General features: G+C 43.7%; 1 protein-coding gene across 2 annotated transcripts in view; it reads right to left on the bottom strand.

The window, feature by feature from the left end:
* Window positions 1-249: 249 nt before the first annotated feature.
* USP3 (ubiquitin specific peptidase 3) overlaps window positions 250-13,769 on the bottom strand; it is a 62,432-nt gene continuing 48,912 nt past the window's right edge. For both annotated transcript variants that reach the window (XM_082255127.1, XM_082255126.1), the window contains exons 13-15: window positions 4,743-4,856; window positions 1,365-1,432; window positions 250-1,272 (exon numbers count right to left, since the gene is read on the bottom strand). In XM_082255127.1, coding sequence (XP_082111253.1) covers window positions 1,107-1,272; window positions 1,365-1,432; window positions 4,743-4,856 — 348 coding nt within the window. In that variant the 3' untranslated portion in view covers window positions 250-1,106. The remainder of the gene's footprint in view (window positions 1,273-1,364; window positions 1,433-4,742; window positions 4,857-13,769) is intronic.

Here is a 13,769-nt window from a genome sequence, read left to right as displayed (position 1 = left end):
TGTGCACATATTTTTAGATGTGGCATTTGCAGCAGTATCTAAATCAATGGTCCATTGGGTTCAGTCGGAAAACAGCATTATTCTAAAGACTAAAACAAAGGGCTTGCAATTGAACACTATTGTTACCTTAGAAATGTTTTAGGCAATGTAAGGTTCATTCTAAGTGCAATAACCCTTAGCGACCAACCAAAAGTCATTCTGCAGTGAGAACAGTACAAGGTGAATTCATATCCGCTAAGGGTTAGAGCATTTAAGTATAACAACTCGTTACTGAATAAGGATTTTAGTGACTTATCAAGTGACAGTCTCTCAAATGGAAAGATTAACCAAAAGTGATTTAACGTTGCTTCAGATGACACATTACTCCAGAAAATGTGTAGAAGTACATTAAAAAGTCTTCATAAACGAGATCCCAAATTTGGGATCATCTAAAACACAAGCTGGTAGACAGCATTGACAATACATAAGGTAGAACTGCATTATTCAACTTCACATTAAATTGTACATAAACCTAAACTATTTCATGTGTATCCAGGCCTGAGTGCTTAGACATTGCGCTATGGCAGCGCATTAACAACTGCTGAATGTAGAGTGCAAATGTTCAGATCATTGTAATTGCCCCATGAAACTGGTAATTATACTTCTTCCAAAGGCCCATTTTCTGTAGTCATTAAAGAGGCACCAAGGCTAGAACTAAATTATTTGCCTTTAGCTTCCAGTTTAAGGCACTGCATCAAAATGTCCCCCAAGAAAGGAAAGTTTCTAGAATTGGGCCCTCACTGGAAATCAGCAGCAAACGTAGCCAAATTCAGAGCTCCACTATTGTTCATCAACTTATTTCATAATCACATTGACTTTTATTTATTTTTTTTACCTAGTCAAAATTCAGGTATATACTGCATCATTAAAATTTTGTTGAGAGAACTGTAGATCTCTATGGCAGCAGAGGTGGTGATGGAGTTCTGTAAATACATCTTACTCTATCACTGACAGCCAGACAATGCTCAACAGAGCCGTGAAAGTGCATAAAGTAAAAAATAAAATCCAATCAAGTATTAGTGGAAAGGTGGACATGTGTGAAGTTTATGGGAATGAAAAGGAGGTATTTAGAGTTTTTCCGGAGTGGTAGGGACTGGACGCTCCACATAAAACAAAATATAGGCTTTTGCTTTTCCCACGGTCTCCTCTTCTGTCACGGTTACTGTACTGTCATTGAAGTGGTACCAGCGACCCTCATGGGTGGCATAAGCGGTGTAGTGACCAGAGCCAACGCTGACCAAAAGAAAAAAAAAGAAGAAACTGATTATTTTGTTACCCATATCACCTTCAAGGTAGGAAGATAAACATACGATTTCTCAACTCACCCTGAGCCATGATGGACAACTACAGCTGCTAGATCATAAAGACAACTTTCCGGGCCCATATTTTCTGGCTGTCGCAAAGAAAAGTATATATATTTTTCACATATTAAGAAGTGATAAACTTAGCAAATCATTTGACAGAATGGTACACAATAACAATACTGGATCAATGACAAATCAGCCCTTTATTGGCACAAGGATGATCAAACAGACATAATGAAATGAGGTATTATTCGGTTACTCTCTGCTGGGCAATTCTTTGAATACCTATGCATGCAGTAATCTTACAACAGCTTTTTTTTTTTTTTGCTTTTTTACAACTTGCAAGTGCAATAGAGAAATAGATAAGCTGCCCGAATATCCTTGGCCCACCAAAGAGGCCATCCTTCTTCTACAACCTAAAGGGTATTATTACCCCTGCAAAAAGTGCTAGGTTTGTCAACTAAAGCAATTTAGAGTTAGGAAAATTGACAGCTTTACCTCTACAACCACTTCTAAAACCTACACTATTAGATCCTTTATCACCTGTGCTTCTAAAAATGTTATCTACCTTATGGTTTGCCCTTCTGGCAAGCAATATGTGGGGAGGACTATACACTCTTTTTCAGTAAGGGTTAATGAGCATATTAAGAACATCAAAAAGGGATAAAGGAGCATAGAGTTCCGAAGCACTATGCGTGCTGCCATAACAGGAAGCCCAGGGGAACCCTCTTCACTGCAATAGACAAATTTGTGGCACCCTGGAGGGGTGGATCTATAAAAAGAGAGGTTTCCTAACTGGAAACCCGATGGATTTACGAATTAAAATCTTACAGTCCATTCTGCATAAATATTGAGTGGGATATCAATGCGTTTATATCAAACGCATGAACTCAGGCATGCCCTCTATAATGATGTGGGATTACAATATTTTTAGGATGTATGAGGATTCATTTGTGGTAATATTCAACAAAGAGTATTTTAACCATTTTTTATTGTTTTATTCCTACTTTTATATTTTTCCTAATTTTTACTCCTTTTGTTTTTTTACTATACACAATGTATAAGTGACAGATTTTTATCTGTTTTATCTACCAGATATATTAGCTGGCTTCTGGCCAATACTATGCCCTGGTGAGTGTTGGTTCAGCCTTTTTGCATAATCATAGGTTTAAGAGTGAGGCTTGGTTTAGGCTGAGCAGAGTTATTTCCTTTTGATCTATGGCTTGGTTGACTCTTTATGCATATACTCTTTCACAGGAAGTTCTGCCGGCCATATTTATTTGAAAATGAGGATTCGTTTCCTCCACTTCCGGTTGGGCAGCCATGTTAAAGAGGTTGTAAACCCGGGGGGGGGGGGGGGGGGACCTGTAAGACAAAGGCATAATGAGCATTGCATACTAGCTCATAATGAAATAATACTTGCCTTCGAATGTAGCTGTCTCACCTGCCGACCACTGAGACGGCTGACATCTTGCCTGGTGTTTCTTCCGTGTTCGCGGGCTCTGGGGCATGCACGCGGGAGCCGTTGTTAACGGCACGGAGGCTATGAAGGTCCAGCACGCCTTCAGAGCGCAAGCACCAATGGGGTCATCGGCTGCATGCACTCTGAATATTTTCTAAACTGTGCAAGTTTAGGACATATTCACAGTGCCTACAGGTAAGCCTTATCATAGGCTTACCTGTAGGTACAAGTAAAAAATAAAAAGAGTTTACTTCCTCTTTAAATTTATCACTACCTGTTGGGCGACCATCTTTATTCCAAAACGAGGCCTGGCCCATGGATGTCTGCCATTTTTAACCATAGGTGCACCCAGCGGTGTTTTATTTTAAAATTAGGAATGGGGGTCACCTCCTTTGTGAGTCCATGCGCTTACCTGTTTCTTTTTAACATGTGAGCAGAATGTGTATCGTGTTCACAATAACGTTTTTAGCCGATTTACACTATGTGGCGTTCCTTGCTTTGATTACATGTGGATAGTCGATTATATACATGGTCACCATTGTCTCTACTTATCTTGGAGAGAAAGCCAGCCTGATTTATTGGAACCAATGGGTGTGAACTAAATGTTCGCAGTGGAAGTGTATAATAGGCACATCAGACTCTTTTTTGTTGGGGCATTTCAGTCTGGTAAGAGTGCATGTCTTACAATGGATTAATTTTGATATGCACCTTTGTTTTTAGCAATTTCCACTATGTTACCACGGCAACAAATATGGTGGCCGATATTACCAACATTTCAGAAAGTGTTTGTACCGGAGTGATGCCTGCCGTTAGAGTACCGGCGTCCATAGCAGACGGTCGGCTGTCTTGTAATAACAACCAATGTGGCTGAGAAGCCGCTCGGCTGTCATTACAAGGAGCGGGAGGGGACGCTAAGCCCCCCCCTCCCGCGGCTCGCCTGGACGGCCGCCGAAGCCCCGATCAAAGCCACATTGGGCTCTGATCAGGTCTCCATGCAAAAACCCAGAAGTTATGTCATGACATCACGTCTGGGTACTGGCGCCAGATTAAAAAAAAAAAAACAGCATGAAAAACAGCCAAACTTGTGTTTTGAATGCTTTTTAGGTGCAGAGGAGGGGTTTGGGGTCTTCTAGACCCCCAGATCCCTCCACAAGAGTACCTGTCAAGTAAAAGAAAAAATGTTTTTTTTTTAAATGTACGAAAATATCGGCCCATATCGATACGTGATGACCAAAATATCGGTAACGGCAATGAAAAACGATATCGGTCGATCCCTAATATACACTGCCATTATTGACCTCCCCAACTGAAAAAAAAATCAGTTTTCTGGCTTTCATGTTGATTTAATTACTGCAGTACTTTATTGTCCAACTGAACACAGGTGGAAGGAAAGAAAATTGCTCACTCGATTCCTCCCATCAATACAGTCAGCGTTGATGAGGGAATCCCTCCTACAGTGCTATTGAATTCTGCCAGCGGGGGGTGTGGGAAGCCTTCCTGGCTGGCAGAATACAATAATTACTGCTAGTGGCTATAAGCACTGACAGTAATCGCATCTACAGGAACTCCACAGGTTGGTTGTACTCATTTCAATTGATGGATTGACTTGGGCACAATCAACCTGCCCATACAAGGATCGAAATTTGGCTGGTCCCTGCTAACCTGGCCAAATAACGATCCATGTATGGCTGGCTTTAGTGAATCATACTTTTAACTGACAGTCCCTGTATAGGTCTCTGTATATGTTCCTGTATAGGTCTCTTCCATTATTCGGGCAAGTTACCATTAATTATCAAAAGAGTGGAACTGCACCTCCATTACACATGTTAACAGGATATTTAAAGAATAAAAAATAAGAGATAAATAATTATTCTTATAAGTGATAAGTCTTCCACTAGCCTTTGGCCATGCGGAAGTAAAACATGTACACAATTTACCTCCAACAAGAAGCACTTCATATCCAATCCTCGCAGAGGAAATTCTACATAGGTGTCCACTTTGTTTCTAAGGTATGCGGTCCAATGGAATCTTTTCAAGTGTAAGCATAGCACCTACAGAGAGAGGCATATGATGTAAACATATTTTCTCTGCAAATTTTCCTATTCCCTAATAAGGGTCCTTTGTTTTAGTCGTCATTCCCCCCCCCCCTTATTTATTGCATGTATGCCAGCTGCTGCTCTGAATGCACACCTGTCTACTCTGAAGCAGCTGACGGAGAACAGAGACACATGTGACCTGTGACACAAAAACAAAAAAACAAATGCAGCTCGGTCTGCTAGCGTACAAACAGCTACATTCAAAAAACATACATAACACAGACTGACACGCAAATACAATTAATATCATTTTTTTACTCATTGTAAAATCTTTTTCTTGGATACTCATACCAAGTGCAATATGCTCTCCACAATTGAGGATTCTGATGATGGTCGCCCCTTCTCTTAGAACGTGGGCTACAGCAGCCATGCCGTAAAGCAGGATGGAAAATCAGTCCCTAGAACAGAAGATCCTGACTATCTGGCATAATGCCTCTGCCTTGGCCAGTTCAGAGCAATGAGGATCACTAGAATGCCCTCTATATTGGTCCTGCGAAGCAGACGAGGAAGACGTTTCAAGGGGGGTAATGCATACATTAGCTTGTTCTGATCCAACAGAGCATCCACTGCTTATGATAAAGGATCCCTGTACCTGTAGACAAACTTTATCAGTGTGAATCTGGAAACCAGGAGGTTCACACCTGGCATCTTCCACCTGCCATACAGGTCTTGGAATGCCTCTGAATAAAAAGTACCAATCTCCCAGGTCCATGCAGTAACAGCACAGGAGATCTTCCTGCCAATTTTCTATGCTTAAGAGTGCACACAGCTGCCAAGGATGGAACATGAACTCTGCAAAAGTGGTCTCTAAAAGACAAGTAGGAAAGACGCCAGAGCCAGAATTGAGAGCCACCAAGCCACGGACAAACTGGTAATTTCAGTGACAAACTGATTGATGTTTCCAGGGACCAGATGGAATTCTTCTCCAAGGACAGAATGTTGCATTGCAAAGGTCTGGAGGGAAACCAGGCAAATGCAAATGCCTTGAAGGAGGCTATTAGCACCATGCAAAATGAGAGACACGGTTCTAGACTTTAGAGTCCCAATTTGAGACTAGAGTGTCTAAAGTTTAAGGACTTTTGACCAGTCAGAAATGGGTGGCAAAGTAAGGTCACTGCAAGGATCAGATAAAATGCAAAACCCTCGAACAAGAAAAGAGCTCTAGAAAAGGCTTCTAACCACCTATAAGCTGGGCCCCTAAAAACAGATGCGCCCTTCACTGGAAAAATAGGTGCCTTGTTAAGATGGGACATTGCCACTTCCACAGGTCAGAATAGACCAATTCTACAAAGACATCTTATAAAATTAGAATATCATCAAAAAGTTAATTTATTTCAGAAATTCAATTCAAAAAGTGAAACTCATTTTATATAGATGTGTTACACACAGAGTGAAATATTTCAAGCATTTCTTTCTTTAAATGTTGATGATTATGGCTTACAGCTAGTGAAAACCCAAAATTAAAGTATCTAAGAAAGTTAAAATACTAAATAAGACCAATAAGGAAAAAAAAAAAAAAAGGATTTTTATTACAGAAATGTTGGCTTACTCAAAAGTATGACCATGTACAGTATTAGTAGGCACTCAATACTTGGTCAGGGTTCCATTTGCATGAATTACTGCATCAGTGCGGTGTGGCATTGAGGCGATCAGCCTGTGGCACTGCTGAGGTGTTATGGAAGCCCAGGTTGCTTTGATAGCGGCCTTCAGCTCGCCTGCATTGTTGGGTCTGGTGTCTCATCTTCCTCTTGACAATACCCCACAGATTCTCTATAGGGTTTAGGTCAGGCGAGTTTGCTGGCCAATCAAGCACAATGACACCATGATCATCAATTCTTTCACTGCCAGGTCCATACGGCGTACAGAACTACAGCACTGCTTGCAGCTGGCCAGGTCCATACGTCGTATGGACCTCCCTTCGCCTCCTGCTATGAGCTGATGCTCACTTAAATAATGATAATCTTGGAACAGAATTCTTCAGCACACCCTACTGAACAATTCTATAACTCTGCTCAGCGGATTACATTCTGCTCATTAGAGTTATTAACCTCAAATGTGACCAACCCCAATGTCACCACTTCCTTGTCCCCAGCCTCTCCACCTTCCGTCACTTCCTTTAATTTAAAAATGCTCCCCCCCCACTAGAACAGATTACGTCCCTCGATACCCGATACCCCCAACCCGATGCTCTGCAGCTACCCTCAGAAGCCAGCATCCCTCTCCTCTGCCACTCCCACCGGCCTAAGGTGCTGCTGGGGCATAGAGGGGGGGGGGGGGATCAGTGTCTGTCCCCTTCGCTACTTCAATCACCCCCCATACCCCCCCCCCCCAAAACCCTGATGCATTCCTGCTCTGAGCGACATCCCTCCTTCCCCACCTGCCACCTGCAGCTGCTGACCGGCTGCTCTGGCAAGCGGTCAGGCTGGAGAGCATGGGGGGGGTTGAGTGTCTAGCAGTGCGGGTGAAGTTGGGGCCTGGTAAACATGTGTTTACCAGCCCCCTCCCTGTAGTACAGGACACAGGCAGCAGTCACTACCGACCCCTCCTATGTCCACAGACAGCTGAGCATAGTAAACCAAGTGTGTGTTTATGAATGAATGAGGAGTCTCTATACAGACTCCTTATGTATTCATGTAAAGTGCTGCAGAGAAAGGGTATTTCTTAAGATCCTTTCGCTGTCTTAAAAAAAAGAGATATGGGGGTCTGTTTAGATCTCCGATATCTCATCAAAAAACCCCCCTCAAAAAAAAAAAAAAAAAAAAAATATATGAAAAAATAAAATTGTGAATAAATAAAAAAAAAAAACCTACATAGTAAGACCCCTTTCACATGGAGCAGACTGTCTAGCAGATGCTCAGTGGGGAATCGGTCTACTGATCCCCACTGAGCAGGCAGATGACAGGTCTGCGACATGGACACAGCCTGCTTTTATCCATAGGGCGGTCGGATGGAAAAGGACCACCTCTGCATTTCTATCGGATACCATCTGATCTGCTAGGTGGATGGGGAATGGAATCCCCATCCATCTGTTTTTATTGGACCGGATCAGATGCAGGTGGGTGTAAACAGACACATGTCCATTTACATCAGCCTCTCCATAGAGAACAATGGTGGTCTGATTGGGCCTGCCTGTGTGAAAGAATCCTAAGGTCTTTTTAACACAGGGCATACACAGTGTTCATCCCTGCAAGGCTGTATTTACCTTTACAGAGATGCACAGGTGTTCCGTGCATCCCTGTGAAGGCAGTCCCATTGATGTAATTTGGGATGCAGCAACTGCACGAACATGTAGGTCTGCGTGCATGTCCCTGAGCTCACACTGTCTGCATTCGCTGTCCTGTACCCACACCCATATAGATGTCAGATAGGGACCAGCAGCTATGCCTGTTCAGCCGTTGCATCCCAATTGACATAAATAGAACTGCCTGTACGGGGATGCAGGGAACCCCTGTGCTTCCCTGTGTGGGTAAACATGGCCCTCCATGGGCGTACACTTTAGTATGCCACATGTGAACAATGCTTTAGTAGTAATTTAGCAGGAATTTTGTAAGTTATGTTTTGCTTATGTGCATCATTAATGAATTTAGTGTATTTTTAGCGAAAATATTTTGATTTGATAAACATGTGCGCAAGTATCGCCCCGTGCCTTAAAAATCAGTAGCACCTTCTTTTTATTCTACTGGCCATGTGCTTTTAGAAAATATATGCTACTAGTTGCTAGCAATAATGGCATGTAAAATCTGACAGCCTGACTGTCACCAAGTTGATCAATGTCGGTACATTCAGCCTGCAAATACATGGTTCCCATCTAGGCTTGTTCCTGCTGAAGAGGCGAGACTGGAACCATCTATGGTGGGCATTAGGGTTAAGCTCATCAGTCAAGGACTGGAATGACAAGGAATCAGACAGAATCAGACAGAATCTCTGCAGCTGATGACTCAGAAGTGTGCACAATTATTGGGCAACTATTAGTGTGCACAATTATTATGCAACATAATGAAAACTTTTCCCCATCTCACTTGTTTATTTTCATCTGTAAGTCCCCATTCACACTGGGGCGACCTGTCAGGCGACCTGGTCGCCTGACAGGTCGCCCGCCATAGAGAAGCTATGGACCGTTCGAATAAGAGCGACACAAGTCGTTCCGACTTAGAAAAAGGGTCCGGAGCTTCTTTGGGGCGACCCGCATAGACTTCAATGTTATGAAGTTCGCGCCGGCCGCTCCGAGGTCGCGGAGCAAGCAGCGCGCCGCGACCTATGAGGTCGCCCCGGCAAGTCGGATCGCCCCAGTGTGAACGGGAACTTAAAGTGAGAATAATAAACAACTCAAAATTTACAAATAAACATTAATAACATTTAAAAAAAAAAATTCAGTAACCAATATGGCCCCCCTTTTTTTTTTAACAACAATCATATGCCTTCTGTTCATGGAGACTGTCACTTTCCTCATCTGTTGACAATCAACTTTTTGTACAGCAGCAATCACAGCCTCCCAGACACTGTTCAGAGAGGTGTACTGTTTTCCTTCACCGTAAATCTCCCGTTTAAGAAGGGCCCACAAGTTTTCAAAAGGGTTTAGGTCAGATGAGGAAGGGGCCATGTCATTATTCTTTCATCTTTACTACTTGGCGTTCGTGCTATAGCCGAATGATGGCTACAGCGTGGACCTGAATTGCCGGGAGGGTGTACAATGATGTCCTCTCGGCAACGAGCGGCCTGCACACTCCCTGCGGAGCGTGCCCGGCTCACTCTGTGATCAGCGAGTCCATGAGACTCGCCTGATCACAAATCAGAGATAGGGGGTGATCACGCCCCCTTACCACGTCATCGGCTGTCAGTCATTGACAGCTGATAATGTAAAGTAAACAGCAGCCGGCGATCAGCTGTTTTTTTCTCCTCACACAGTCAGTGTGAAGAGAAAAAAACAACGATCGCCAGCTGCTGTCAGAGGGACATCAGTCCCGAAGAGGAGAGGGATAATTTTTGCCCCAGTGCCATCTACCAGTGCCCACCAGCGCCACCTAGCAGTGCCCACCAGCGCCATTTGCCAGTGCCCACCAGCGCCACCTACCAGTGTCACCTATCAGTGCTCATCAGTGCCACCTATCAGTCAGTGCCCCATCATAAGTGTCCCCTACCAGTGCCTATCATTGCCCATCAGTGCTACCTATGAGTGCCGCCTATTAGTGCCCTGCAGCGCCACCTACTAGTGCCCTTCAGTGCCACCCATCATTGCCCAGTGTCACCCATCAGTGCTGCCTTATCAGTGTCCATCAGTGCAGCCTACCAGTGCCCAACAGTGCAGCCTACCAGTGCCTATCAGTGCCGCCTCATCAGGGCACATCGATGAAGAAAAATTACCTGTTTGCAAAATTTTATAACAAACTAGAAAAACTGTTTTATGTTTTTTTTTTCAAAAATTTTCGGTCTTCTTTTTGTTTGTTCAGCAAAAAATAAAAACCCCAGTAGTGATTAAATACCAAAAGAAAGCTCTATTTGTTTGAAAAAAAAATTATAAAAATTTCATTTGGGTACAGTGTTGCATGACCGCGCAATTGTCATTCAGCTTTTAGTGCTGTCGCACTTTGAAAATTGGCCTGGGCAGGAGGGGGGTTTAAGTGCCTAGTAAGCAAGTGGTTAAAGCGGAGTTCCGGCCTCGGAAATTTTTTTTTTTTACTAAAAATACCCCCCGGGACAGTCAGGGCTAGTACATTCCACAATGGATAGCCTCTGAACTGTCCCAGGTCACACTTACATTTTAGAAGAAATAATTACCTTGAAAATTTCTTCTCCAGCGCTGCCATCTCAGGTGTGGGCAGCTGAAGCCAGCGCGTCCTCTTCTGCATCCTCTTCGGTCCCACAATGCACTGCACCGGCCCCGTCGTCACTTCCGGGGCAGGAGCGTCATCCCTGCACAGCTTCTGGGGATGCCCAGAAGCTGTTTAGCAGGGAATGACGTGCCTGCACCGGAACTGACGAGCGGCACATTGATTCCTGGGAGCGATGACGTTCAGCTCCCAGGAATCAATGCAAGCAGGAAGTGACGGCGCGGGCCGCAGGAGGAAGTGGAAGAAAGGTGAGTATATTTTCTTCAATATCAAGGTAAGTAAACAAAAAAAAAAAAATTGTGATTATCCATTTATTTTACAGGTGACACAGAGCAAGCGGATGGCCCAAAGTGGATTTTGAGGCCGGAACTCCGCTTTAAGGCCTTTAATGGCTACCCACACAGTATAGTACTTCAATGCATGCGATGGAGCCTTGTCCTGCATAAATATCATGGTCTTTTTGAAAGATGCAGACTTTTTCCTGTACCACTGCTTGAAGAAAGTGTCTGCTAGGTTTGGGAATTGATTTTTAGTCCATCTTGAGTCCGAAAAAGTCAGACTAGCTCATCTTTAATAATACCAGCCCATACCAGTACCCCTCCTCCACCTTGCTGGCGTCTGAGTGGAAGTGGAGCTCTGTGCCCAGCCACAGGTCCATCTGGTCCGTCAAGAAAGACTCATCTCATCAGTCCATAAAACCTTTAAAAAGTCTTCAGATATTTCTTGGCCCAGTCTTGATGTTTCCACTTATGTGTCTTGTTTAGTGTTGGTTGGGTTTCAGCCTTCCTTACCTTGGCCATTTCTCTGAGCAGTAAACACCTTGTACTTCTGGGCACTCCAGGTAGGTTGCAGTTATGGAATATGACAGCACTGGAGGATAATGGGTTCCTGGTAGCTTCACCTTTAATTCTTCTCAAATCTTTGGAAGGTAATTTGCATCTTTTTTCTCACACGTTTCTTGCGACCCTGTTGACTATTTGCAAAAAAAAAAAAAAAAAAACGTTTGTTGTTTCTGTGATCATGCCCAAATATCTTAGCAATCCCCGATGGTGGTAGAATCACATTTGGCTTGTGTTAAATTTAAAGCACCTGTTGATTGCATTAAAGGCTCCCTTGTCGTGCCGATCGAGTTGCTTAAAGCTAAACTGACCTGGATCATGATCAATGAGAGGATGGTGGCCATCCTCCAGGACAAAATGCACCTCTTTGAGAAGACTTGGGACCCCTGGGTTAGATACCTGGCGGGCTCCCCAAAAACGGGGGGTACCCCCCTTATCACGGGATCAGGTTCCTTAATTAAGTCACCTGGGCCCTCCTTTCGCAGACCTGGACAACGACTTTCTGTTTCTTCTACTCCTCACTCTACTCTGTCTCTATTCTTTTTCATTTCCTCTTTGTTTTTCCTCTTCTTTCACTTCTCTTCCCTTCATGCCCTCTTCCTTTCTCTATTGCACAGTGATTAATGCAGATGTGGTTATCTTGGGCCGTTGTTGACCCTCTGCTACTACTTGTCGTGGTTATTATGTATATTTGCCATGTCAATGGTTCTTTTGTATCAATGCTGGAGGTGCAGATCTCCTATACATGCAATTGTTTAGTGGGCTGGGGGCTGCGTGGCTGCTTCACCCCCCTCGAAGCACATTGTGTTCCCCTGGGGGCGCTGGAAGGGGTGAGGTGGGGCCCGGCCGGCATGGCTCCGACCCATGGCAAGAGCCAGTGATATGTTGTTTTCAATGTGTAGGACATAGCCTTACATTTCTCTGTTGACCATATTAAATGTTTAGTGTTTTTTTATGTTAACCAATACTATGGTGGTTAACTGTATGCACCAGGTGTGTTCCTTCTTCTTATAAAATTAATAAACATATTGAAATCTAAAGGCTCCCTTGTCCTCCCTAGGAAGAGACCGCATAGTCATACCAATTCTATCCCTGGCACGCCTTGTAAACCTGCGTCACTGACGCCTGATGGTGGAAGGCACTAAGTGCCCGAGCAGAGTGCGCCTTGACAGGAAAAAGAGGAACCCGACCCCTGATGGAATAGGCCTTAATAACTGTCGGTCTGATCCATCCGGAAATGGTTGCAGGGAAAGCAGACAACCCTTTCCGAGGCCCATCCATGAGTACAAATAGTGAGTCTGACTGACTTCCTAAAAGACTCCATAGCTGCCAGGTACACCCTAATTGCCTGGACCACATCCAAGGATTGCAAGGCAATTTCCTTCGGATATTTTGGCCTGGGACACAGGGAAGGCAACACAATGTCTTACATCGAATGAAAATCAGAGACAACCTTTGGAAGGAACGACAGACGGGGCGAAAAACCACCTTATCTCTGTGAATCGCCAAGTGCCAGTTCCAACCCCCTGCGTGCAGAAGTGATAGCCACCAAAAAGCCACCTTCTGAGACAGCGTAAGCAAGGGAATCTCCCAAAGATTCTCAAAGGAAGGCTTCTGGAGAACCGAAAGCACCAAATTGAGGTGAACAAAAGAGAAGTTATGATTTAGTTAAAACACTCACTTGCCTAATATTTGTGCACACAGTATATCTAAGCTGTCTGAAAAGAGGCAGCACTGTAGAAAATCTGGGTAAGTAAAAATGTGACAAATTCCAGCTGCTCTATTATTAAATACTTATTCTTTATAGGGGGAATGTAGAATTGAAAAGAAACCTGCCACTATTAAAAAGGAAACTTGCTGATCCTCTAGAGAAACAAAAAAAAAGGACTGCTGACTAGCTGTTATGCCACCCGGCTGGCTTCAATGCTTTCTGCATTCCTAATCAAGGGGGAGTATGCAGATGAAGAGCAGACGTCATTTGTTGCATGCTTCTCTGCGCCCATGATAGTTTGTGTTCTAGGCTGTAAAAAAATGACTTAAAACGTAAAATGACTTTTCTCTGTGCACATTTCTACCTGCTCTGAAACAGTCACTGTGTGTTGAGTGCATAAAATAACCCAGCGCATCATATAGCGGTGCATTACTTTAATTACACTACTCAAAAAAATTAAAGGAACACTTTAAAAACACATCACATCTTA

Source organism: Pelophylax lessonae, assembly GCF_965119305.1.
Source record: "Pelophylax lessonae genome assembly, chromosome: 4".
Classification (NCBI taxonomy): domain Eukaryota; kingdom Metazoa; phylum Chordata; class Amphibia; order Anura; family Ranidae; genus Pelophylax; species Pelophylax lessonae.
This window is presented reverse-complemented; position numbering and strand designations above follow the sequence as displayed.